Here is a 24,344-nt window from a genome sequence, read left to right on the forward strand (position 1 = left end):
TGTGTTTCTTCTAAGAAACCACATTTTCCTGTTTTCTGAATGTAATAGAATGTAATTAGATGTATATACCCTGTTGTTTATTTGCTGGAGCCTTCTGTATTCTTCCCCTGTCATCATCCTAGTTTTCTAGTGGCTTTGTATAGACTTTTAAAAGAATTTAGAAAGAATGACAGTGTGTTTGGAGGAGGGAAAGGGATCAAATCCATAGTAGCTCTCAGAAGGTGAAGACTTTACAATGCACTTCTAAAAATCCAATGGGCTTAACTAAGACTGAGGTTTTTCACTCAATTTTTTGCTGTAGCTTCCACCCAGGTGTCATTCTCACAGAACTCTTATTTTCTCGTGGCAGTTATTCAAATTATGTACAGTTTGCTCAGTGATCTTTCTATCTTTCATGTATACTTAGAGTGACTTTGGGTGAACAAATAATATTAATTATTGAGACATCTCTGTTCCATGTGCTGGACCAGTAGTGAAGTAGTTACTGTGATGAATATAGCACTGAGCTAAGTTCCTGAGTTGCTGATGTATGATTTTTTCAATCTCTTGCTAAATCCGCAGAAAAGCAGTAAGAAAGAACCTGCATTTCTGCCCTAAAATAAAGCTGTTGAAGAAGAGAATGAAATTGGTCTGCATCTGTGACAGCTTTTACTTCAGCACCATGAGTAGAAAGCAGTAGGAATGTGCCTTTGCAGTCAAAGGGCAAGCAGACACTGATGTCTCCATGAAGGCTCCTGCAGCCATTGTCAGGCTGGCTGCTTCCCAAGGCTGGTGATAACTTGTGTGTCTTGTGCTCATCTCGGTCAGTATCTGGAACAACTTCCAGCTGTCTGGTTAAATCCTTGACAGCCAGTGCTGTTGCCAGCAAGAATGTTTGATGTCTGCAGCAGAAGAATTTAGCTCATTTTGATGACCATGTAAATGAATTAGATTTATGTTTGGTGCCAACACTCTTGCACAGGAGAAGTCACTGGTGACAGGAGTGACTTTTTCTTTACAAAAATAGGCTGGATGAGTGATTAAGCTTTTTCTTCTCTTTTTTTAAAGCAAACTGGAACTGAGATTCTTCCTGGGAAGAGCTTAGCAATGCTTACACCGCACTATCCCCTTCTTTTAGTTTCTAGTGTGTGTGGTAAGCTAAGGAAAGAAGCCCTAAATGAAAGGACAGAATTTCTGTTATCCCCCAGAGAATATCTGAAAGCTCAAACTAAAAAATGTGTGCAGTTCTAATTCTGGATTCAGTTTCACAAGAAGTAAGTTTATACAGGATAACGGAATTGTTGAGTAGAACCATTGAACATTTTGTGCTGGGAAGGACCTTAAAGATGATCTAGTTCTAACCTTCTGCTGTGGGTAGGGCTGCCACTCACCAGATCAGGCTGCCAAAAGCCCCATCTGGCATGGCCCTGAACACTTCCAGGGATGGGGACATTTACAACTTCTCTGGGCAACCTGTTCCAGTGCCTCACCACCCTCATAGTGAACAATTTCTTCCTGATATCTAATCTAAATCTGCTCTTCTATTCTAAAGCAATTGTCCTATCATGACACTGATAGAGTCCCACTTAAGCTTTCTTGTAGGCCTCCTTTAGGAACCGAAAGGCCTCAATGAGGTCTTAGAGCCTTCTCTTCTTGAAGGTTAAATATTTCATCATAGCAGAGGTGCTCAAGCTCTCTGGTCATCTCTGTTGCCCTTCTCTGGACCCTCTTTAAGTATCCGTGCCCTTCTTGTGCTAGGGGCTCCAGAGCTGAATGCAGCACTGTCGGAGTCTCATGAGGTTGGAGTAGAAGGGGAGAATCACCTCCCTTGCCCTCCTGACCACTCTTATTTAGTTGCAGCCCAGGATACAGTTGGCTTTCTGGGCTGCAAGAGCACACTGCCAACTCATGTCAAGTTCCTGAAGTGGTATTTATTTATTTACTCTGAGGTCTGTGCTAACCAATCTGCACTGTCAAGTGAAAATATTATGATGTAGTTCATAATGTTGTTTTATGCAACTCTAAAAGGAAAAATGTAAGATGGCCAAACCATGCAGGAAACAGTTGTGGATTTACCAGGAATAGTGAGTGGATCTTGTAATATCATTGAATGTGTGATACTTTCTGAATGACATTTTCTTAAAATCTGCAATGCCTGTTAGTTACACTAAAGGGAAGACCTTGTCCTTTAGTGTTCTTGAAGATCCTAGCTGTTCACTTGCTTTTAGTTGCACAGTTATATACTTGTCAGTATGATTAATGAGCAATGTAAAGTATGCACTCACACACACAAAAAGAGGAAACAATGACAGATCTTCCCTGAGCATGAAAAAAGAAAAAGAAAAAAAAAAAGGCAGTAAAGTACTTGTATTTGGTACAAAAGCAAAACAGTTTTTACTTTCAGTTGTAGGATCTGATTCCAAAATATCACAGCAAATGCTTGCACTGAGTGAATTTATGAATTTTAAATCCCTGATTCCATAATCGTACATTAAAATGATGAATGTATGTAGCATGGATGCTACGTACGTCATGTCCATCAAGTGGATGAGAAACTCGGCGGAATTGTTTGAAGCCTCTTCATGCAGCCATCAAGGTGGGATGTCACAGAGCACAACTCACCTGCTCAGTGAAGGGTCAGCTCAGTGGGCCGTGCAGGGCTGGGTGCTGAATGCCCCCACAAGCAGAGACTTCACCATTAACTGATTCGTTTAACTTATATACAAAGTATATACTTAGGTTTAGTTTAGCAGAGCTGATACCATCAAGGAAATTTATGTGTTACAGGACCTTTATGCACACTTTTGTTGTAAATAGAGTAGTTTATGTAAAAATCATACTGAGTTATCGCAGTCTTTCCTCCCTGAAGCCATGAGGTACGCGAATTCACGAGTGCTCTTTAGAAGGTGCCTACAGTGGAGAGTTGGGAATTATTTCTGTCTTAGCAGTTCTGTGATGGGTGACTGCCTTTTGCTGCACAGTGAGATGCTGTCTTTATGTGGTTGCCTCCCAATAAATATTATTTGTCATTATCAGCAGTACTGTGGATGAGTAATGTAAGATCAGTTGAATAACTTGGAGTAGCGCTTCCTGAAGAAAGACTGAGCAACATGCTGATGCGTGAATAACTTCTGTATCATTATCAGTGCTTGAATATCTTTTTCTTGACAGACTTTACAGCCAGCCCTAATCATCGTAGCTGTGATATGCTGCAGTTTGGTAAATGGAAATGGTAGAGCTGTAGCTGAGAATGATAGTAAAGTAGAAAAAGCAAGAAGGAAAATGTCACATTTTTGAAGACTTAATTGTAGTGTTCACATTTGCTTATAACCAGTAATTTGGGGCAACTGATATAATCCTAAATTGGGTTATTTTGAAAGCGGATAGAAATAGCTGAACTGGACAAGTATGTGTGTGTATATAATTATGTGTGTGTATTAAAAAAAAGAAAGGAAGTAATGCAGCTTTGGAGTCAAACATCTCATCAGTCAGCCTTATATCGATTCTCGATTTTCCTGTAATTCTCTTGAGGCTCTGAAATGCAGATCATGTGTATTTGCTGAGACAAATGGGAAAGTTAAGAGGGATGAAGAGTGCAGCATTTTATCGAACTATTAAATTAGTTTTAAGTTTCCACTAGAAATCCCATTGCTGGTAGAAAGACTTGAGAAAATGCCCATAAAAATTCTAATGGCCTTAACTGGAAACATCTGCATAGGTCAGGTGCTACTTCTTAGGTCTGTTCAGCAGATGAAGAGGCTGAAGTTTAGCTATGCTGAAGTAGCAGAAAATGGATTTAAAAGGAAACAGAACCAGAACTGTGTGGTTTGACTGTATATCTGGGCTTGGGTGATGGGAGCTCTGCCATTGCTGAGCGCGGAGGAACCAGAGGGTGTCACTTTGGAGGGACACTGCAATACTCACATTCTCCATAACCATGAGAGAATGGAAGGAAAGTGCACCAAGGGACCTTTTGCATAAAGAAACACTTTGCCTAGAAGTTAACTGAATTTATATTACAAATTAAAATTTCCATTCCCTGTGGCAATTAAGCTACTAAAAAGTAACTTACCACATGGAGCCTTCTAAAAGAAAACCATTGCCTATATATGATTGTGATATGTACAAATTGTATGCACATGCATTATACGAATATATATTACAATAGGGATAATATTGTGTATAAGTAATGTCTGTATATATTTTGGGTGTATATAGTATGTGTGGGCCTGTTTATAGTTTGTATTCCCTTGATTAATTAGGGAAGTAGCTAGGGCTTTTTACAGCCAGTGACTGAATTAATAATGAACAGAGAAAAAAGTAGTGTAGATGAATGTTTTCATGTGGCTTTGGTCAAATTACTTAGAGGTGGAAATAATAAGCGGTTCGGTTAAGTGAGAGGCACAATATATACTGGAAAAGCTCCATCATATGTCAGATGTTTTACAACCACGATAAATGACTCCAGATAAATAATGCTAACATGTGTTAAACAAGTTCAGGCCAAGTGCAATACAGTATGGTAAACAGAGATTGCACTTCAGGAATGTTTGAAAATATAAATGGATGATATATGGTCTGAGTAGCACTGTCAGTGTTGTGTTCTCTCTGTGGAGGGTAAAAGAAAGATTCTTCGAAGATGCTTCAGATATAACTTTTTACTGTTATTACTGTTTTTAACAAGTACAGACATAGAGGTCTGCTGATACTGAAAGCATTTCTTTGGGCTGTTCGGCTGTTTTGAGCAGTGCATTCCAGGCAGGTTTGAAGTAGGCATGAAATTGCCTTGGATCAGCTCAGAACTACATTGTAGGGAAAAGAAAAGAATACTTGGAGGGATTTTTTCCTTTAAATTCTATTTATTGGGAAAACTGCTGCTAGAGAGTGAAACTTTACAAGGAAATAAAGCTAGTGAAGTTAGGAGTGCTGCTGGTTCTGTCAGCCTCATGAGCTGAAGGGAGCTCCTTTCCTTAATGGGCAGTACGCTGTTCCTTGTGAAGCAGTTGGGCAGCCATGCTTTCAGAAAAGCAACCCTTGTCCCAGAGCTGTTTGTTTGTTTTTTCTCCCTCCTTCTTTTTTTCTAAACTATTGTGACAGGAAAATACATTTGTGTGTGTGTGTGTATATATATATATATGTACATACATATATGTATATACATGTATACATAATATCGCTGCTGCAGTAGGGGAAGGTATGTTGCAACCATGAATTCATGTGTTTTGAAGTTCACAGTGTATAAATGTAAGGGTACAGATTTTAATTACCTATTTGTTTCATTCTCTTTATCTTGCAAGAATGATTTAAGTCTTGAACAGGACAAAAAAAGCAACAAAAGATATTGTAAGTTTCTCTGTGGAACCCATATCCAAAGCATTTTGAAAAGGCAAGAAAAAAACATTTTCTGCCAATGTAAATTTACAAATGTATTGAAAAGTCCCTTGATCTCACTTGCAAAAAGGTGCATAGTTCATAATTCACTGAAAAAAACCACAGTGGTGTTGATAAGGAAAACAAGAGTTTGGACATTGTTTATTTAATTTCAGAGCAGCACTCTATACTTTCAATCTTCATATGGTTTCTTATGTAATTTTCACTGATGAATCTTCTCTAAACTTTAATTCTGGATCTGGAGGGTCTGGAATTTAACCAGCCAGTGTGATCCCAGCTCATCAGGTTTGGGGGGACAGGATCTGAATACTTCTCAAGCAGCTTTCAGTGGCAGGAATCATTCACTCCCTTCATTGGCAAGAGTCACAGAAGAGCAGGCTGCATCAGGGCTTTCAATGGAACGAAGTCCCCTACTAATGCAAAGCTGATGCCCCAGCACTGACTTTCTGTAGCTCTCAGCCTCAGCTTAAGGGATTGGAGTTTCCAGGATGTGGAGCTTAAAAGATCATTCCTGTCTCTGTTTTAGCTGGTTTTGGTGGTGAAGGAGGAAGCACAATAACTTTCTCTATCAGAGGCTGAATCTAAACCTGATATTCATATAAGCGTTTCTCATAGTGGTATGTAATATCTGTGAGGCTCATGCACTTAAGCAAACTCACTCATTTCCAATGCAACTGAATGAAGCATTCAGCATGGATTTTTTTAAATTTTTTTTTACTAGCTGTATCAGTGTAGGGAATTGAAAATGTTGCTCAGATATTCTCTTGTATATCCAGTCATGCTGCCATTGTCACACATCTTGTTCCTGGAAATGTGAAGTGTCTGGTAGGGCTGTGTGCTCTGGCACGTGGAGCTCAAGACTTCTATCTCCTGCACTCTTACCTTGCCTGTCAGCTTGCTGTGCTTATCCTGCTGCCTATGCTGTGTTCTCTGGTTGCTTCCTCATGTCTCCCTGGCTGAAAGGCACTGGTAGCACAGGTGGCAGCAGTGGGCCAGCCAGCAGGCATCCACTTCAGATGAGAATCCTGCACCAGCATGGGTTTTAATTGAGGCCCACTTTGACTTATTTCTCTTACCCATTCTAGTTTATTCTTGGAATTTTCCTTTCAGTTGTTAAATTGGTGCATTTTTCATCTGTCCCAGCAACTTCAGAATGATGGGAAATCTGTGCACCTGAACTGTTTTGACATCTTAGAGTATTTGTGCTACCCTCTGTCCTTTCACAGATCTGATGATTTCTTAATTTCTTTTAGGCTAGAAATCAGCTTTTTTTAACTTGACTTCTGTTAGTTTAACTATATCCTTTAGGTATACAACCTACTAAGGGTTTGGATTTTCATACAGTCTTTCAAATAACTGTAGCATAGTTTCTATTTTTCTCAATTTGATCTGTATATTTTAAGTATGCCTGTGACTTCAATGAGGTGAATACTGAAGGCAAACAGATCAGTGATATCCAGGACAAAGCTACCTTACTATTAATAAGAGCCCTAAAACACGTCAAGGCGCATGGCAAAGGACAGGCCAGCTTCCTCAACTAGAGCTGATTAACCAGTCTAACACTTTTTATTGAGATTGTGTCAGCTGGAAACTAAGACTTGCTTAAGGGACTGTTCTTTGCTTTGTGACTGTGTAATACTTAGCAGAACAAAGACCTGGTCTGTTGAAATGCTCTATATTCAAAATTGGTGAAGCCTAAGTTGAATTGCTGTGTCCATGTTTGACCATTTAAGAATGTGCAGTGACTGGCAGAACGCCTGGAGTGTCTCCTGTGAGCTCATGTAATGTGGACTCTGGGATTTAAGGGTGTGGAATACCACTGCAATCACCAGCAGTGCTCTGAGAAGCAGTGCCTTTATCACGTGTCTATCATCACTCCCTGCTGATACTGTCTCTTTTGCCTGATGCCTTACTCTCAGATGAGTGGTCTAAGCCCACTGTCTACATTTTCAAGCAGCTTCTGATAGCATTAAACATCTGCAGTTAACTGGGAGGCTGAGTCCCCAGAGGTCTTTCAGCTGGAGAACCCTGATGCACTTCCTGAGGATGAACGGGGATCGCTGGAACACACCAGGTCTTACAGCTATCCTCTGACCTGTTTTGGCAAGTCTTATGCAACAGCAAAATAAGCTCAGGAGCTCATTCACGTTCTTGGCAGAAACTTGTCTTTTTGAGCTCAGATGTTTCTGCCTCTTTCCTAGCTGTCAGCACGGATAAAACCCAATTCAGGAGAGCAGGTGTGAGCCTACATTTTTTGCCTTTTTTTTTTTTTTTTTTTTTTTTTGGTTGGTTGTTTTTTTTTGGTAATTGATTGATATAATTCTCTTGTTGCTGTCTGTTTACTCATATTTGCTGAGCGTGCGGGGCAACATGTTGGCACGGTCTGCTTTAAATGGAATGAAACCAGAAAACTCAAATACTGACCGGCATTCATCGTGTTATTAAATGCTTGCGATCCAAAAAGCACTGATGTCCTTGTGTAAGCTCAAACATACAGTTCAGCAATTCAAAGAGCTAGTTGTAAACTGAAAAAGGTTGAAGATTTGCTTTGACTTAGGTTTTTTTCTAATTATTTTTTATCCTCAGACTGGTTGCAGTAATCTCTAAAGAAAACAGTATGTTCTTGTACATTATTTTCTTTTCTAGCAATTTTCCCTGGCTACATTTACTCGTATGATGTAACCTATATTTTAACATAACAACTACTTTCCTACTGTATTACTATCCAGGGAACAATTCTGCTTCAGTAGGGAGATGAATAAGATGACCCCTCAAGTCTTTGCCATCACCACCTTCTGTAATACAGCTCTGTAATACTTGACCTCGTTCCTTAGCCTTTTTCCTTCTGTAACCCTTTGACTCTTACAAAGAGCATTCACAGCATTTTTGGCAGTATGAAAGTGCTCTCCTAAGAAGTTATCAAACTTAAATGCTGTTTCCTGCACTTCAGGATTGAAGAGCTTATTAGTTCCTTTGCATTCAAGTGAGGAGGACCTATCTAAATAAATCTGAGCAGGGAAATGTGCTGCAGTGCTTCCATAGCGAGACTGAATATGCTGAACAGGCAGAGGAGATCTATTCTTTTGTAATACGTTGGCAAGGCTGTTACTTTCAAACATGCCTTTCTAGTGTTGCTTTTTATGTCCTGGAAGGAAGGAAGACCTGCTTGAGCAGTCTGTTCTAGCTCTTTACTCCCTTGATGAAGCTGCATATTGTGCTTCACCGCCATTGTTCTTTACTCCAGCATTCAGAATACGTCAGTAGGCATCGTACTGGATGCGAAGCATAACTCAAGGGAAATTCTCTATATTGGCTTGCAAAATCAGAAGGGAAAAATGTGAGAGAACTAATTTGGATGCCTTGCTGTCCCTGCTTGCTCATAACCTTCAGCTTGTAAATAAGGGCAGATGCTGGTTTTTGGATTTGGACCAGCAATGATTCCTGAGAACTCCCCAGCTTCAGTCAGTCCATGAAAACCAGTTCTAGAAAAGATATATATTTTTTTGCCATGAAATGCTTGACCCTTTTTAACCATTTGAGTGGGTCTTTTTTTCCCTTTGTATTTATTTTAAATGTTGCTTCTGTTTACTGTGCAGTTAGTATCATCCCTCTTAGACTGGGTTTTACTGTCCCATTCTAATGCTTGCTTCATAATTTAAATGCATAGCCTACTGTTATGCTCTTCTGTTGTTGGGCTGTTCTACCACGTACATCTTTTTTTTGGCAGCAGCATTTCTGCAGAACTGAGTAGGGTTCTGCAGAATACAATAGTGAGTGCAGAGGTATAAAAGTAAGGGAAAAACCACCAGACCACTTACGTCAGTGAGGTTCACACTGTCCTCAGCCCACATCAGTTGGTTTTACATTCCTTGTTATTGATGAGTAAACAGGGCCTTAATACACCAAGTAAATTAGAAATGGAAACAGTGAAAGGAAGTTTTTACATCATTTGGTTTTAAGATTCCCTTTATTCTTAGCTTGAGAAGGTGTACAGGTATGGAGTACCAGCCTATTAGCCTCCATAGCTGTAACCCACAGAATCCAGGAGAAAAATAAGGTTCCTTTTTGCCCTTAACTGTATAAACAACTACTGCATCTCGGCATCTCCCTTTAGGGTAAGTGATTTTCATCTGTGTGCAGTAGTGCGCATGGGTAGTGTGATAAATGTTCTTCTTAGTTTCAGTGCATGCGGATATGCTACAAGAGCAAAAGAATAGTAAATCAAAGCTTTCCTACGGGGTAATTCAGGCTAAAGGTTTATCTGCTTGGAGAAGAGAAGGCTTTGGGGAGATCTCATTGTGACCTTCCAGTATTTAAAGGGAGCATATAAACAGGATAAGGAGTGGCTGTTTTCAAGGGTGATAGGCTAAGGGGGAATGGTTTTAAACTAAGACAGGGGAGGTATAGGTTAGATATTGAGAAGAAGTTTTTCACTCAGGGTGGTGACGCACTGGAACAGGTTGCCCAAAGAGGTTGTGGATGCCCCATCCCTGGAGGCATTCAAGGCCAGGCTGGATGTGGCTCTGGGCATGCCCTGGTTGGTGACCCTGCACATAGCAGGGGGCTGAAACTAGATGATGGTTTCAACTCAGGCCAGTCTATGATTCTATGATTCTGTTGTTTTGTATCTGTTTCCTTGTCCTCTATATCCTCATTTCTCTTTTCAATCCTCTAGAGCTTTCTTATTGTTACTTCATTTTCCCCAAATAGTTGAATTGTATTTTATATCTCTTGTCAATATAGGAGCAAGAACCTTGGTTTTTGCTCTTCATTTGGAGGACAGTGACACTTGGAGAAGTAGATACATTTGTTGCTGAATTGAAATTGTTCTGACAACTTCATATTAATTCACTTGTGACAAAAGGTAGGTAGGATGTCTGGTGCTTCAGAAAATCATCTGTAAAACCCTTCAGTTCAAAGTCTTCCTCCACAAATGGGATTTCCACTCTGCATTCTTTCACTGTGGGAATGCACTGGGTAGTTGTTGCCAGTGGCTTCTTGCAGTGGCAGCATAAGTTCAGTCCTGTAAGAGCTTGGAAAATCTGAGGTGCTAGTGTACAGAGAGCTGCATTGCAATTCTGGCAGTATGGGGTATCTGTTGTTGCCAGCAGAAATCTCACCTTGCATCCCAGCCCACAGGCTGCCCCGTGTTTACAGATGCTTCATTCCCACAGCTGGCTCTTGGCATCATCTTCTTTAAGCCTTTGGCTTAGGGCAGAGGGCAAGGCAGGGCAGGATATCTGAGGCTTTTATGGCTTTCTTTCCTCTCACTCCCCAGCGGTGGATCCTTCACAGAGAAAGGGAAGAAAGATTCAGGCTCTACTCTCTTATGCAGGCCCCACAAAGGATCTGCCTCTTGGGGTAGGAGCAGAGAACCCCATGCTGAGCAGAGGGGCCATCCCAGCTAATTAGCCAAGCAGCTGTTCTATCTCTGAATGAAAACAAACTGCAGTGGGTTTTGTCCTCATTGTGAGGCTGGCAGCATTCCTTAGGAGGCAGTGAGGAAATTCCTGAGGTTGGTCAGTGCTGACAGTAAGGTGGGCTCTTGCTTCTACTGCCAGGCTTGGAGTGACATACATGCAGCCTATTGCTTTTCATCAGCTCATACTTTGTTGTGGAAAAGTCCTTTTTCCTTGCCAAGTGCCCGGTGTTTATCCTTGGATTACTGGGAGAATATGTAGCTAGAGTTTATATGTGACACTGCACTCATGAATGCATAACTAACTATTTGTACAGGAAAAGGAAATAAACCCAAGATCAGGTAAAGAGAAAAAATGAGGATTCGTAATATGCAAAACAAAGTGATCTCAGCAGAAGTAGCAATTATGTAAATTTATTAGCGGGCAATCTGCCTACGAGTGAATCCCCTTCTAGGGGGGTCCGAGAGTAAAAAGAGTGCATGTTATCTTGCCAGCAAATGGACTGCTAGGCTTTGCAGTAAAAAACAAAACAACTGAGTCTCTTCTTCGGTCGGTAGGTCCTGTCGGTACCTCTGTGTCTGCTTGAGTTAATGTGGTGAAGTCTACCAGGCAGTTACCTGGAACCTGTTTTCCGGTTGGGTTCCAGGCACCTGAGTTCTTGCCGTTCTGCTACAGTTTTAGTCTACTTTTATGGTTGTGTAAATTCATTCAGAGTAACACCCATTTAAAATTGAAGTAGTGTGGTAATAAATTTAGAGGTGTGGCTCTCTGCATTTCCAGAATTTTTATTCTTTTTTTTTTCCTAATAAACAACTTCATTCTTTGTTTATTCTCCTCTCTCCCCCTCCCCCCAACCAGTGCTGGTGCAAAACTTTGGTTGATTTAAATTCTAAAAGGCAGATTAACTACTACTTCTTTCTACTGGACATTCTAGACAAAAGTGCTTTAATCATTGTTGCAGAGACAAGAAATGAAACGTTAGTTTCTTAGCATCAGTTGGTTTGCTAATGGAAGAGAGAATGTTACTCCTTCTGTCCCATGTAAGGACTTGGGCAATGAATGGCAGGAAATATTTAAAATGTCCTTTAATTAGATCTGCACCAGGTGCCCTGCTAATGTAATCAAACGTAGAGTTAATCTCTCTTTTATGTTTTTGTTAGGAAGGGAGCTTCATCTTGAAATTATAGCTTAAAGGGAAGAAGCATGGATAGGAGATCTTGAGGTCACTCAGGCAGCAGCAAGTGAAGCAGAGCAACTCCCATTTGTGCTCAGCCAGATGTTCATGAGCCCTTGCCAATAGCTCAAAAGGCTGATGCTACATAAATTACTATATCCCAGGGACTAATTCAATGGGTGTGATGGAAGAGGAAGGGAGGAGAATGGTGCCCTGTCGGTCAGAGGTCAGGTGTAGCTCATGGAACTGAGCCAAGCAATATTCAGACGGTTTTTCTTTTTTATTATTATTTTTTTTAATTGTGGATTTAGAAACAAAAACTTGTTTTCACATAGAAAGTAGAAGCAAAGTCCCAACTTTCATTAGGAATTTAAAAGCCAATTTCTATTTTCTTTAAAAAATTCCTACTTCCCACATAGTCAAAGGAATTGAATTCTCAATGAAATCTGAGCCTCTGACACTCGTCTTTGAAAATATATAGCCCCTTTTGAAAGCTACCGGTGGTCTGATAAAATAAAGATCTTTAAGGCTTCTCATGCTTTCTGAAAAGATACCAACTGCAGACTGAACCGCCTCACCTCCTCTGTCATGTCTGAGTGGAATTTCTCTAGAAAAATCCCTTTTCATCTAGTGTGTGTTGTTTTTCTTTCCTCTCCAGGAGAGTTATTTTTACAGAGGTAAAAGCAAACAAACAGAAACCCAGGGTAATAAATAATGGTTTTCTTTTAAAGTGTGAAGCTTTCTCTCAAACAAAGCACCATGACTGCAAGAAGGGAGGCACTTGTAGCTTGCAGCCTCTCGTGCACGTGTCTATTATCACAAGCCCAGTTTATTTGACATCCCACTTGTGGAAAGAGGTGGTGAGTAAGGACTGTAATTGTCTTTCAAGAGAACGCAGGTAGGCCATATGGGGCAAAGGATGATTTAACAAATGTGACTCTAGTTACAGGATGGCAAATAAGAATGAAGCTTATGAAGTTTGTACCATACCGGTACCAGTTTTTTTCTACTGTGTGGTTTCAGAAGAGTTTACTCTGCTGTTGTATGTTTAAGGATGTCAGTGCTGAAGCCTTCTAGTTTCAGTTCCAAATGTCCCTCAGGCTATAAATGAAAAGTAGAATTTCAAGGGTAGCAGAGTCCCAGTTTAGTCAATCAGTACTGCCTTATCAATGGGAAGCTACTAAAGAGGGACAGTGCCTTTTATCTTTCTCCTAAAATAAAGAAATAAGCAGTGCCCTCTAGTGTTAGTTACCATCAAAGGAAACCTCAAGGGGACTTCTCTATCATCTAGATAATCACAGTTAAACCTTTTCTGCAGCTGCAGGTGCTACTGTTTCCTTTCTTCTCCACTACTTTTATTCAATAAATAAATGTAATAGCATAGCTTGCATACCTTTCTGAAATGTGGTCATTTATAATTAAGTCAGTCAACTCAGATTCCTTGACCTATTTATCTTCTTCAATCTTGAGGCATAGGAGTGGATATGTCCAGAGTCTGTAGCTGGTCTGTGTGAGAAGTGAAGGTTTTGAGTTTTGTTTTTTTAACAGAAGAGATGGATAGTCCTGGAGTTTTACAAAGTGGTTTAGCATTGTTTCCTCCTGCCTAATGCACACAGCATGTTAACGCCAGTCAGAGTGGGGTCTTTTGGGCCACCCTGGGAGCACCTCCAAGCTTTTTGGTTCTAGTAACAGTAGCTTTGCAGACTGCTTCAAAGCCATTGGCACCATTTGTTTCAGCTACAGAAGACACTGTCAGGGATGTGCCTGTGGAAACTGTGGTCACCTCTGTTCCTTAATGAGGAAAGCTACTTTTCATTCTGTTTAGAAGAGAGCAAAGCTTTAAATTGCTAATGTAAACCAGCCAGCGCTAAAAAGCATTCGCTGTCTGCTTTCTCTGGTTTCTAAGTTGTCTTCAGTGTGAAAACATCGTAAGCAAAAGTGCCATTCTGTCTCTGTGTTTTGATTTGTCCTCTACCATAGCAAAAGAGCTTATTGGTTCTTTTGGCCTTTGAGTTTCTGTTGGTGTGTTTTCACAGCCTTGGTTCTAATCTGATCCTTTGGGGACCAGCTCCAGAGGTCCCCATGGTATTAAATTCACTGTTGGCAAATGGGAATTCCATAAGCCCAAGCACTCCAGAGTTTTCACATGGTGTACAGGCTTAGAGTTTTCTGATGTGCAGCACACAGAAACAAAATAAATATACAAATGTGTTGAAAGCAACCTTTGACAGACCTTGTCTTATTTGGCTTGCCTATTTTTACTGAGATTCACAGTGAAGTGTTGCTTTCTAAACCAAAGCATTTTCTAACAGAGTTCTGAGGAACAACTCTTTCAATTACCTGCTTGGGTTATGTTCTGTGAATGTTTCTGGTGGCTGCCAGCAGTACAGGAGTTAAACAGTCAGTATATTGACCCATAGGTAAGGATATCAGGTGAAATGGTTAGTTCCAACCTAATTCAAAAGAGTTAGCTCAATGCAAGGAGGGAACTGTGAACACTGGCTGTCTCTGCATAGATAGTTTAAGTATTTGGGATGTGTGCTGCTGTCCTGTTGCCTCTGCTTTTACAACTCGGTATTTCCAGTAATTACTGATTCCTTAGCTTTAATGATAGACCCTGCTATAGTCTCTGTGTAATAATTTTTCATTTTTGCTGCAGATGAAGAGGGAAAGCATTGTTTATGATGGCTGCCAAGGATGATGTTATATTCTGTGAAAAGACGAAAGGAAAAAAGTGTTCAGCATTGTTTCTCTGAGATGTACCAAAAATCTGCATGCACCAATGAAAGCAATTGGCACTAAAGGATCATAACAATGGGTTGTTAGCCCTTTACCCCAGGCTGAGATGATGATTGTTCCTGTTAAAAAAGGAAAAGTAAAGGAAAAACAAAAAAAACACAAAAAAAACAAAAACAAAAAAAACAAAAACAGATGACATTTGTTAGAAAGTTGATATTTATGTACAAACTTGCCAGCACTTAAAGAAATGGTGCCTCTCTTAATTAAGATGATAATGTACTGCCTTGTTTGGAGAAACTCTGCTCATAATGGTGCTGAATTATGAATAGAGAGAAATTAGTAGTAACAAATGCCAGATGGAGGTATCTTTCAAAAGGGAATATTTTGTATAATATGGCATGTAAAGTTGACAGACCAGGTCTTAAAAGGCCTTTATTATTCTTTAAGCTTTTCTGACAACATTACTCTTTATCCTGCCAAGAAATGTAGTTTCACATGCCAGTGTGTTTTTAAGCTAGAGTAATTAAAGTATGCCTCCAAGTTTATGGCTTGAAGTGAAATTCATTCCTACGGTGTTTTGTCAGGAATCTATAAACAGTGCAAGGAAGGAGACAACTTGCAACAATAATAGTTTTGCCAATTCTACACATTCTGCCTTTGAAATCAAAGGCAATTAGAGATGAACAAAACAACTTTCAAAGTGTTTTCAGAAGAAAAAAACTTTTAAGCCTTGCTGAAGTTTTATTTCACTTTTTCCTTTGGTTGAGGATGACTGTTGGGAATAAGAAATGTTTTTCTAAAATTAAAATCTGCCACCTTTAATTGAAGCTAAAAAATGATTACTGAGTTATAAATGCATGAAACCCTCAAATGCTGGGCTGGTTTTTTTGTTGTTGGTTTTGTTTTTTTTTTAATTCCTAAGAGAGAAGAAATTATTTCATTTTGTAGTGTAGTAATGAAAAGAGAAATAGGAAGGGAAATGGAGAGAGAGAAAACTTAGAATTTTAAAATTTTATTTTCTCTTAAGAATATTCCCACTTCACCAGCATGCCCAGTTTGGTTGAATGATGTGCTGCTAATCCACTGCTGCCATCCACTGCACTGCAGGTTCTTGCATGAGGATCACTGTGGGCAGCCAAGGCAGCCACAAAGATTAGGTGTTGGTTTGTAATTGGCCTTATATTGTGTTTGTGCAATTCAATGTTGAGGAATTTAAGACAGTATAAAGTGTTGTTTGTAGTCTCTCTCTGTCAAATATGTAGATGCAGTAGTCCAGAAAGACTCAAAGAACCTTATATTCCTCTTTACCCATGTGTTTCCAAATACACAACAATAAACACAAGATATGTGACACAAAAGTTTTTCCAAAAGCACAAATATTATGACAGGATAAAGATAGCAAAAGTGTTTCTTTTGTCTGCCTAAAATTATTCCTGTGAGTATGCCCAGATAGAGAAATAAATGAAGGGGAATACATTTCAGTGCTGGATGATGTAAAGGAGGCTTTCGCTTCATTTAGAAAAAGATCAAGATCGGTTTTCATGAGAATAAAACACTGTTTTGAATTATGCTTAGTACAGACTGTCCGGCTATTTCTGGTATTAACATTCATTGCCATTGTAGAAAGGAATTAGCAATAGAAAGATGAGAGCACAAGAAAAGAATGTCTGGAGGGAAGGCAGTCAAGGATGGGATTCAGTGGCTCAAGTTGTGATAACAAAAGCAAAGAGTGTTCTCAGTTGTATCTTTTGAGACTGAGCTGGTTCTTTCAATAAAGCTTAAGTTTACCTTAATGGAAAATGAGGAATGCTTCTAGGCATTTTAAAAATTTCCTTATAACATTGTTTCTCACTGATCTTGATGAACATCTAGTAAAATTACCTGAGAGTCGGCAGTCCAAAGTTATGGACAAGTAGCCCGGTTTTTACTTGTTTTTTTAATGACTAAGTGTGTTATATATAAAAAAGAAAGTTCTTCTCTTTGACATCAGTCTAGCTTATGGGACACTGGCTCTACTCATCAACTCTTTTGAAGTGTGTACTACCTTTGTTTGCAGTGCTGCCAGTTTTGTTAATATTGAACTTCCTTCTGTTTTCTTTCAGAAAAACTTTACAATTCCAATGGACGGGAGCTGAGACGAGCACTTTTCTCATTGAAGCAAATATTTCAGGTGATCAAATAATGGCTTTAATATTTATTATTATTATTATTTATTTTTTGATAGGGAATAACTTACAGTTCTCGCAGACGAGAATATTTTAGGGCCTTATTTGTAATATGTGATTATCCAATTGCTTGATAAGGTCAACTTACTGGTTGGGATGTGCCAAGAAAAGAGATTAAATCTGGACTTCCTCTTGCATGGAAACTCGATTGCGAGAACTGAAAGAGGGATGTGAAAAGCAGAGCTAGGAAGCCATTTACTGCGATAGTGGCCCAGCATTTCTACAGACAAAATGTTGACAAACAAGCTAGGCTGAAGCTACATCTAAACCTTTAAGAAACAATGGTGTATTGGGAGACCCCCAAAGATGATAGAATTTAGTTCTAACTTAGTACTATTGATTTCTTGATTAATCCAAGGGATGCTTTATGGAGCTGAGTATTACTTGTGACTGATATGTCTAAAGAAAGGCATACATTTAAATGCGTATGTTCATTTTAGGGGAGACCTGGGATCAGCAGGATTTTGTGTCTTGTGGAGAAGGGGCTGATGTGATAGATAAGTGGTGTGGGTGTAATGAAACTTGAATTGGATGAAGAGCTTGGATTTCAGATTGGTTTTGCTGGCTAGTCAGATGGACTTGTTTAAGGTGCCAGACCAAAATGAAAACGTGACTAGAAAAAGGTGATCATTAAAAGGGAAAACAAAAAGTAGGTGGAAACCAGAGCATACTGCAAATGTGATCCTAAAATGGAATTTCAGTGAACACAATCATTCTCTATCAGGAAATTTAAATGAAATGAATAAGAAAAACACTTGTTCTCCTTTATTAGTGGATCTATGTGTAGTGGCAACCTGTAATGTTGTCCAACTGCAGTTGGTAGGTGCAGATCTGTCAGAGCTGTTACTTCAGAAATTTTTATTTTGTTATAGATAAACATTTATTCTAAGGAGAATAACAACATGTCACAATTCTGTGAGACTGCAGAATTGCTAATTTCCCAGACACAAAATGTTTTCTGTTAGTTTCAAGGCAAAGTATTCAGAATTTAAGTAAATGTCAGGATAAAGATTTTTTTGAACACTGGAGTAGCTGGTGAAGGGGCTGATCCATTCTACAGAGCATTTTGATAGCTGAAGATGTGTTTCTGTAGGTCAGAACAAAGCCTTGAATTTTGAAACTTTTGGACAGGAAAGGAATTGCAGTTCTAAAATGCTCTGGTCATTTCGTAGTTGTACATTGGAAATAACGTCATCTCTTCAAAGCATTCCTGGTAAAAGGCTGTTTGAGAATTGTGAGGATGCAAACTGAGTTTCCCTGTAAGCTTGCTGCAAGGGTGGACTATGTGCTCAGAGGAAATGAGGCAGGTTTCCAAGAATTTTCTCTGATTTCTTCCTTCTGGTTCACCTTGACTGCTTTGGGAAAGTACTTGTATTTCTGTCAATTTATATATTTGATAGATTAATCTGAGCACTCACACATGTGTAGCAGTAAGTGGTAAGCCTCTCTATTTCAACCCATACTGCAGCCCTCATACCTCCCATCAAAACTTTCCCCACTTTAGGTTTTCATTTTCTCTTCCATATAAGATCTTTGAAACCAGCTATTTAGTTACGAGTACTTTATGCTCAGTGCTTTCAGATGACCCACCAGTAGAATCTTGTCTTCCAGCTCACTAGCTTTTTCATGGAAATGTTTCAATATTTATCCGTCTATTAAATATAATTGCAGTTGACTGAGAAATGAGGGGAAAGGGAAAAGAGAGGCAAACAAACACTTGTGCAGGCACTATGGTTCTGCAGAAACATGGACAGTAGAACTGTGATAGCACAGCTGAAGGCTTTATCAGAATCCAGTCATAAAAGATGCACAGGTAGTTGATATTATCCTTGTGTTTTCTGGCTTCTAGTTTATGTCTTGGTAAGTCAGTCTCTTAACACTGAATCTGTAAAAAAAGAGATAATCAGACCTTTGGTGTAAGAGACATTGCCTCCTGTGTTGTAAAGAAAGACTTAAATTCAAATCTGGTTTATTGGAAATGCAACAGGAATGAATTTAGTTTTTGAGATAAGTGTGCTTGACAGTTTCAGAATAAACTATCCTAGAATAATTTGACTTCCCCACTTCCTAGTAAAGAAAGAAATTTTAGAATGGTGTTATTACTTTAGGTATCTACATCTAGTAGAACTGTGGAGACTTGTCGAACAAGGATGCCCTTCAAAGGACATTCATATACCCTCAGAATACAGACTATAGTTAGTGTAGAATTGAGGAGGAAACTTCCTCTAGATGCGTAGTATTTGTATCACATGTTTTTTGAGGTAGTGCACCTAATAGTGGAAGATAGAATGCTATATGATGTAAGCTTTTCTTGTAATTAATACTAGCATAACTAAGGACATAGTATGATTGTACATAGTTCACATCCTAATGAACAGTTTGAGAGAATATAAGATTATTTTTTTCATATTTTAGTAAAATAAGCTGTTTTGTCGTGTGTGTTTTTTTTAGTGAATGAAAAGAAATGTTAACATAATGAGGTAACACAGAACAAACAATTTTTTCCAAATAGTCATATTTAATTTATTTTTAGTTCATGACATGAAATGAAATTAGCATTAGAAATCTGCTTTTCAACATAAACATTTGTTTAATTTTGAATCTCACCGTATTTAGTATTTTAAACTTTTCAACATTATAATGATGCAGAAATAAAATAAAGACTTCAAACCAGTCTTTATTTTTTTTTATTTTTTTTTTAAATGGCTTTCAGAAAGTTTTGGAGATTTCATCATGTCTTTCAGTGCCAAGACAGTTCATAACACCATATTTTTATAATCATTCATCATAGCTGAGTTAATTTGGCACAGCTCTGCATCAGTATCATTTTTAATTTAAAGAGTTTCAAGGTAGTGTGCAGTCACTTATTTGCATTAAGTGGGAACAAGCCCAAGTGTTCCATCAAATAGAATTTCAAATAGAGCTTTTGGTTTTTCATGCACAGCCTCAGCAAAGCTTAACAATGTTTGGCAAAAGCAGGGCCTTTGTTTGAAATGTTAAATGAAAGATTCATTTGGCTAGTACAGACCTGGAATTTCTGTTTGGTTTCTTATGGTGAGCTGTTTTTGGCAAAATGATAAAAGGTGTAAGGAGTGTTCTTCCTTGACAGAAATGTTATTCAGTTGTTGTAATTCATTCTGAAGGGCTAATATAGTCATAGCTGTGATCTTTTGCTGGACTGCACTCTAGTATTATTCGTCTGACTTGCCAATACACTTTTCATTGCTCCACAAGCAAGGAAAGTAATGTTTGTACTGTGGGAGCACTTGACTTTAAAATAACTAAGTGTGCATGTGTGCATACACCATGTGTATATACCCATACAGATCTTACTGACAATCTGTTGGACTGCAGTTTAACTCACTCTGGATGTATTTTCTGACATATTTCTGAGATTATCAGAGATTTGTGAACTTTTGTGCAAAACAAACAAACAAACAAAGAAAAAAGTCCCAAAGGCATACAAGGACAGAACCCAAACATGGTACTTATACAAGAACTGCTCCAAAAGTCATGCTTCCTGTTTTATTATGTCAGCCTGCAATGTCAGAGGCAGATGATGATATGGAGGTAGAGATTGAGCCTCCCAGCAGTATCCCATTAAATTTTGTTGCTGTGTGACAGATGGGAGCAGAGGGGCAACCTGGCAAAATGATGTCTGATACAGAAGTGTGTATGAAGCAAAGGTGTGACATTGAATTCCTCCGTGTGGAAAATATGTCACCCACTGGCATTCACTGACACTTAATGAACATTTATGGAAACTAACCAGTGGATGTGGCAACAGTGAGGTGGTGAGTGGTGCATTTCAGCAGTGGCAACAGGAACAGTGGATCTCTTCCACTGCTGCAGTTATTTACAGGTGTGGCATGAGGACTCTTGTTCATCACTGACTAAAATGCATAGCTAGTTGTGCTGACTGTGTTGAAAAATAGTGTTTTGTAGCTGAGAATTCACTCTATCTAACAGTGTTATTGTGCTCTTTATTGTAGTTTCCATAGAAATAGTAGGCATTGCTTTTGGAGGAACCTACATAAAATCAGGACCTAAAAACTCTGCAGTACATGATTTTCTTAAACAGTCTTAAAATCAGAAAAATAGAATTCAAATACTATAATTTTAAACTGTACTGTCCAATTTACGTGATACTAAAGAAGAAAGCATAGCTTCAAATCATGTTGACTTGTGTAATTTTGAAGTATGAATAAGATGGATAAAAATGTGATGTGAGAGAAATAAGAAAAGTACAAATCATGTTTCAATTAGATGGAAATCTATAGTCATGCGTAAGTCTGCATGCCTTCCTAATGTTCTGGGAAGTATTTTTAATCAATCAGTGCATTATCTTTTCTGGAATGCAAACTTTAAAAGATGTATTTATCAGTATTAAGGAAGAAAAGCCTATTTTCTTTTAGGACGTTTTTTTCCCCACTAAGTATCATTCAACAAATGTGGGAGATCTCCCACTGCCTTCCTTGCGGAGCCCTTTTGTGCTGTGATTAGAATATTGGATGACACTGTTGCAAAATTCCCTTGCAGAATTTTCTTCTATTGTTAAAAAATTCATTAATCATTGCACAATTGAGCTTTGTGTAAAATGTTACAAAGAACAGCTATGTAGGGGCCTTGAAAACATTAACTAAAAGATGTTTGGATAGACATAATCTTATCAGGGAGTGAAATCAAATGTCACACACTTCTGCTAAGAAGTCATCAATCATTCTTAGTTTAGCAGAAGGAGTTTTCTGTGTTTGCTTCATTGATCTCCAGGAAGGAGGCTGCTCCTTCCATTCCTGTGAGATGACTGATGATTCCTCAGGGTCTGAAGCTGTGCAGGACTTGATTTAGGGGCTTCTGTCATCACTTGTAAGGCAAACTGCCACCTTCCCCATTTGGATGGGTTCTTGATTAAGTCACAAAAGAGATAAACCTCTGCTACCTAACTACTTCCTCAGGTAAGTAGCATAATGCAAGAAATGTTGTTTAATCTGATACTTAGATGCCATCAAAGGTTTGATAGGGTCTTCTCTAGATGGCTTTTCTAGTGTTTTTTAGTTCTAGTATTAAGGGGGGATGGGGAGCAGAACACAGTCTATTGATGTATATTCTGTCCATTCAAGGTGCAAAGGATGGAATTTGGTCTCCATCAAGTCAGTGGCTTGATTGATAAAACTGATAATTTCAATGTATGTTTTATCTAGTAGAGTACATATGTGGAAAGGAAAAAAGAAATGGAGGCAGCCACAGCAGTACATTTTTTTGGTGTTCATTTCAAGCTACGGTGGGATAACTATAGCTTGTCTTTGGGGGAGCAAACCAGGTTTTTCTGACTAATAATTACGTAAATTAATCTGATACTGAGGTGTGATTTGTGCTCACTTCTTGCACTTGCAGGGAAATACTGGTATTTGGGAAAACAGATTCCATAGTTATCTACATCTTTGTTAACAGCATAATAAATATTTAAAACAGCAAATTTATTTGTAATAAATTTGTAATAAATTCAGCTTAGTGAAATAGCATTAGAGTTTCTTTTCAAAGTTCTTCTTTGAGTCTATTTGAAGAATTAGTACAGCTGAGTTCCCTCTGAAAGAGGGACTGCATCACTGCAATGATGTGTACAGCTGAAACAGGCAGTACAGCTTTAGAAGTGGTAGAACTAGATGGTAATTCTGGGCTCTTTCTCATATAAACATGGCATCTTGCATCTTCCGTGTTATGTAGTGAAAGCCCTAAAAGGAAGCATTATAGTGTCACAGCAAGTTGACAATCTGTCTGCATCTCCCTCATCTGATGCATGAAATGGTCAGGTCATGTAAAAGTAGTGAAACTGAAGACCAAAGTCACTGAAGAAACAAAACACTTCCTTCAGAGTAAAGGGAAAGAACATTTTGGAGATAATGGTAAAGAACAGGCAACACCACAATAATTTGATTTTATAATTGAAGAAGTGAGAATACTAAGCATGAACATAAATGTAGTATGGGAAAAACTTTGCCTCGTAAACAAAGCACCCATCTCTCCTTAAAATTTAAATTATCTTTTATCAACTTAGCATATGAATGATCCTTTGTAATTCTCAGTTACATCCAATGAACATGTGTCACTATTTTTTTTTTGTTTCCTTCTATGAATAAGTTCCAATTGTATCTTTCTTACAGACCAATTAAATATCAGAAAAGTCTGAACATTAAAGACCATTTTCTTCCCTGCTCTTTTAATATTTTCTTCTAGTTTTCATGTGTTTTAATTTTTTAAGTAATAGTAACTATTAAAACCTTTTCTTTGCCCCTAAGTTACAAAGGATCAGAGTGAAAGAGAGGACCCTTCTTCTGGCTGACTGGGAGCTGTGCTTTCTTTATGCTTTAAAAGTAGGACACTTACTCTGAGCAGAAGTTCAGTGGTTTAATACAAGCCTTTCCTGCTCGAGCACCGACTGAACCATGTATAGAATTGCATTGTAGATGCTTGAGTAATTGAAGTTTAAATGGTGATGCAATCTGGAGGTACTCAGAGAACTCACGTTCGTGGATGTATTTGTATAAATATGTGTGCATGTGTGCGTATGTGTTCTGGATGATCTCTTTTCAGATTTGTTCACAGTATGTGACTTAGCTCTTAAAATGGACTGAAATAAACAGAGACTATTGAATTAGATGATATCAGGCACTTCTGGACTGGCATTCTAATATTTTAATTATATCGATGATTTTAGAGTCCAAAGAGCAGAACTTTAAAGTGTGGGAAAATAACTGTAAATTAAATCTTGGCATTCTATGCACTTTCAATCAATTCCTGCCCATGTTTACTCAGTTTTCAAGCCAAAATGGGCTTTTCTAACTGCAAACATTGCAAGCCAGTCTTGATCTATAAAATGCAACCTGTTGCTTAGCCAATAAAAAAGCTGGACTCCAGAAATGGCATGGGATTTCTGTTTCTAATAGAGCTCAGCATAACTGTTCTATTACTCCATTACTGTAGTCTTGTCTGTAGTCTTGTCAGTGGGAGTAATTATTTTGCTGGTGACTTTAGCAGATGCTATGCTTGTTCAAGGCAGATAGTAGTAGTTAAAAATATTCTTGTGGGTACTTCATTGTGGTATATATATATTTATGTATTTATATATCCTAATGTAGGCTCTGGGGTCGTGTTGCTAGCTAAGCAGCTGAAAGAAGGGCCAAGAGGAACTAGCTATTCATTATCTATTGCTACTGGGGGAGAGCATTTTTTAAATATACATATTTTAAATTATACGAAGAGCTTATGTACGTGAAGCTCTCAGGTAGTGGGAGCGAGTTCAGGTCATAGCTTTGTGCTCTCACATTCCAAGTACTGCTAGGTGTTGTCAGGTTAGGGACTAGCTGTGGGTTGGGTTGTTGTTGTTTTGCATATTTTAGAGGGATTTCCAGAACCAAA

At 38.6% G+C, this 24,344-nt stretch overlaps 1 protein-coding gene across 24 annotated transcripts in view; it reads left to right on the forward strand.

Annotated features, from left to right (window-relative positions):
• The window catches only part of FHOD3 (formin homology 2 domain containing 3), a 351,512-nt gene that overhangs the window by 142,798 nt on the left and 184,370 nt on the right, over positions 1-24,344 (forward strand). For all 24 annotated transcript variants that reach the window (XM_015854309.3, XM_085538039.1, XM_085538045.1 and 21 more), the window contains exon 4: positions 16,806-16,873. In XM_015854309.3, coding sequence (XP_015709795.2) covers positions 16,806-16,873 — 68 coding nt within the window. The remainder of the gene's footprint in view (positions 1-16,805; positions 16,874-24,344) is intronic.

The sequence above is a fragment of the Coturnix japonica genome, chromosome 2 (genome assembly GCF_054131305.1).
Source record: "Coturnix japonica strain WE chromosome 2, WE-NBRP24, whole genome shotgun sequence".
NCBI classification, from domain to species: domain Eukaryota; kingdom Metazoa; phylum Chordata; class Aves; order Galliformes; family Phasianidae; genus Coturnix; species Coturnix japonica.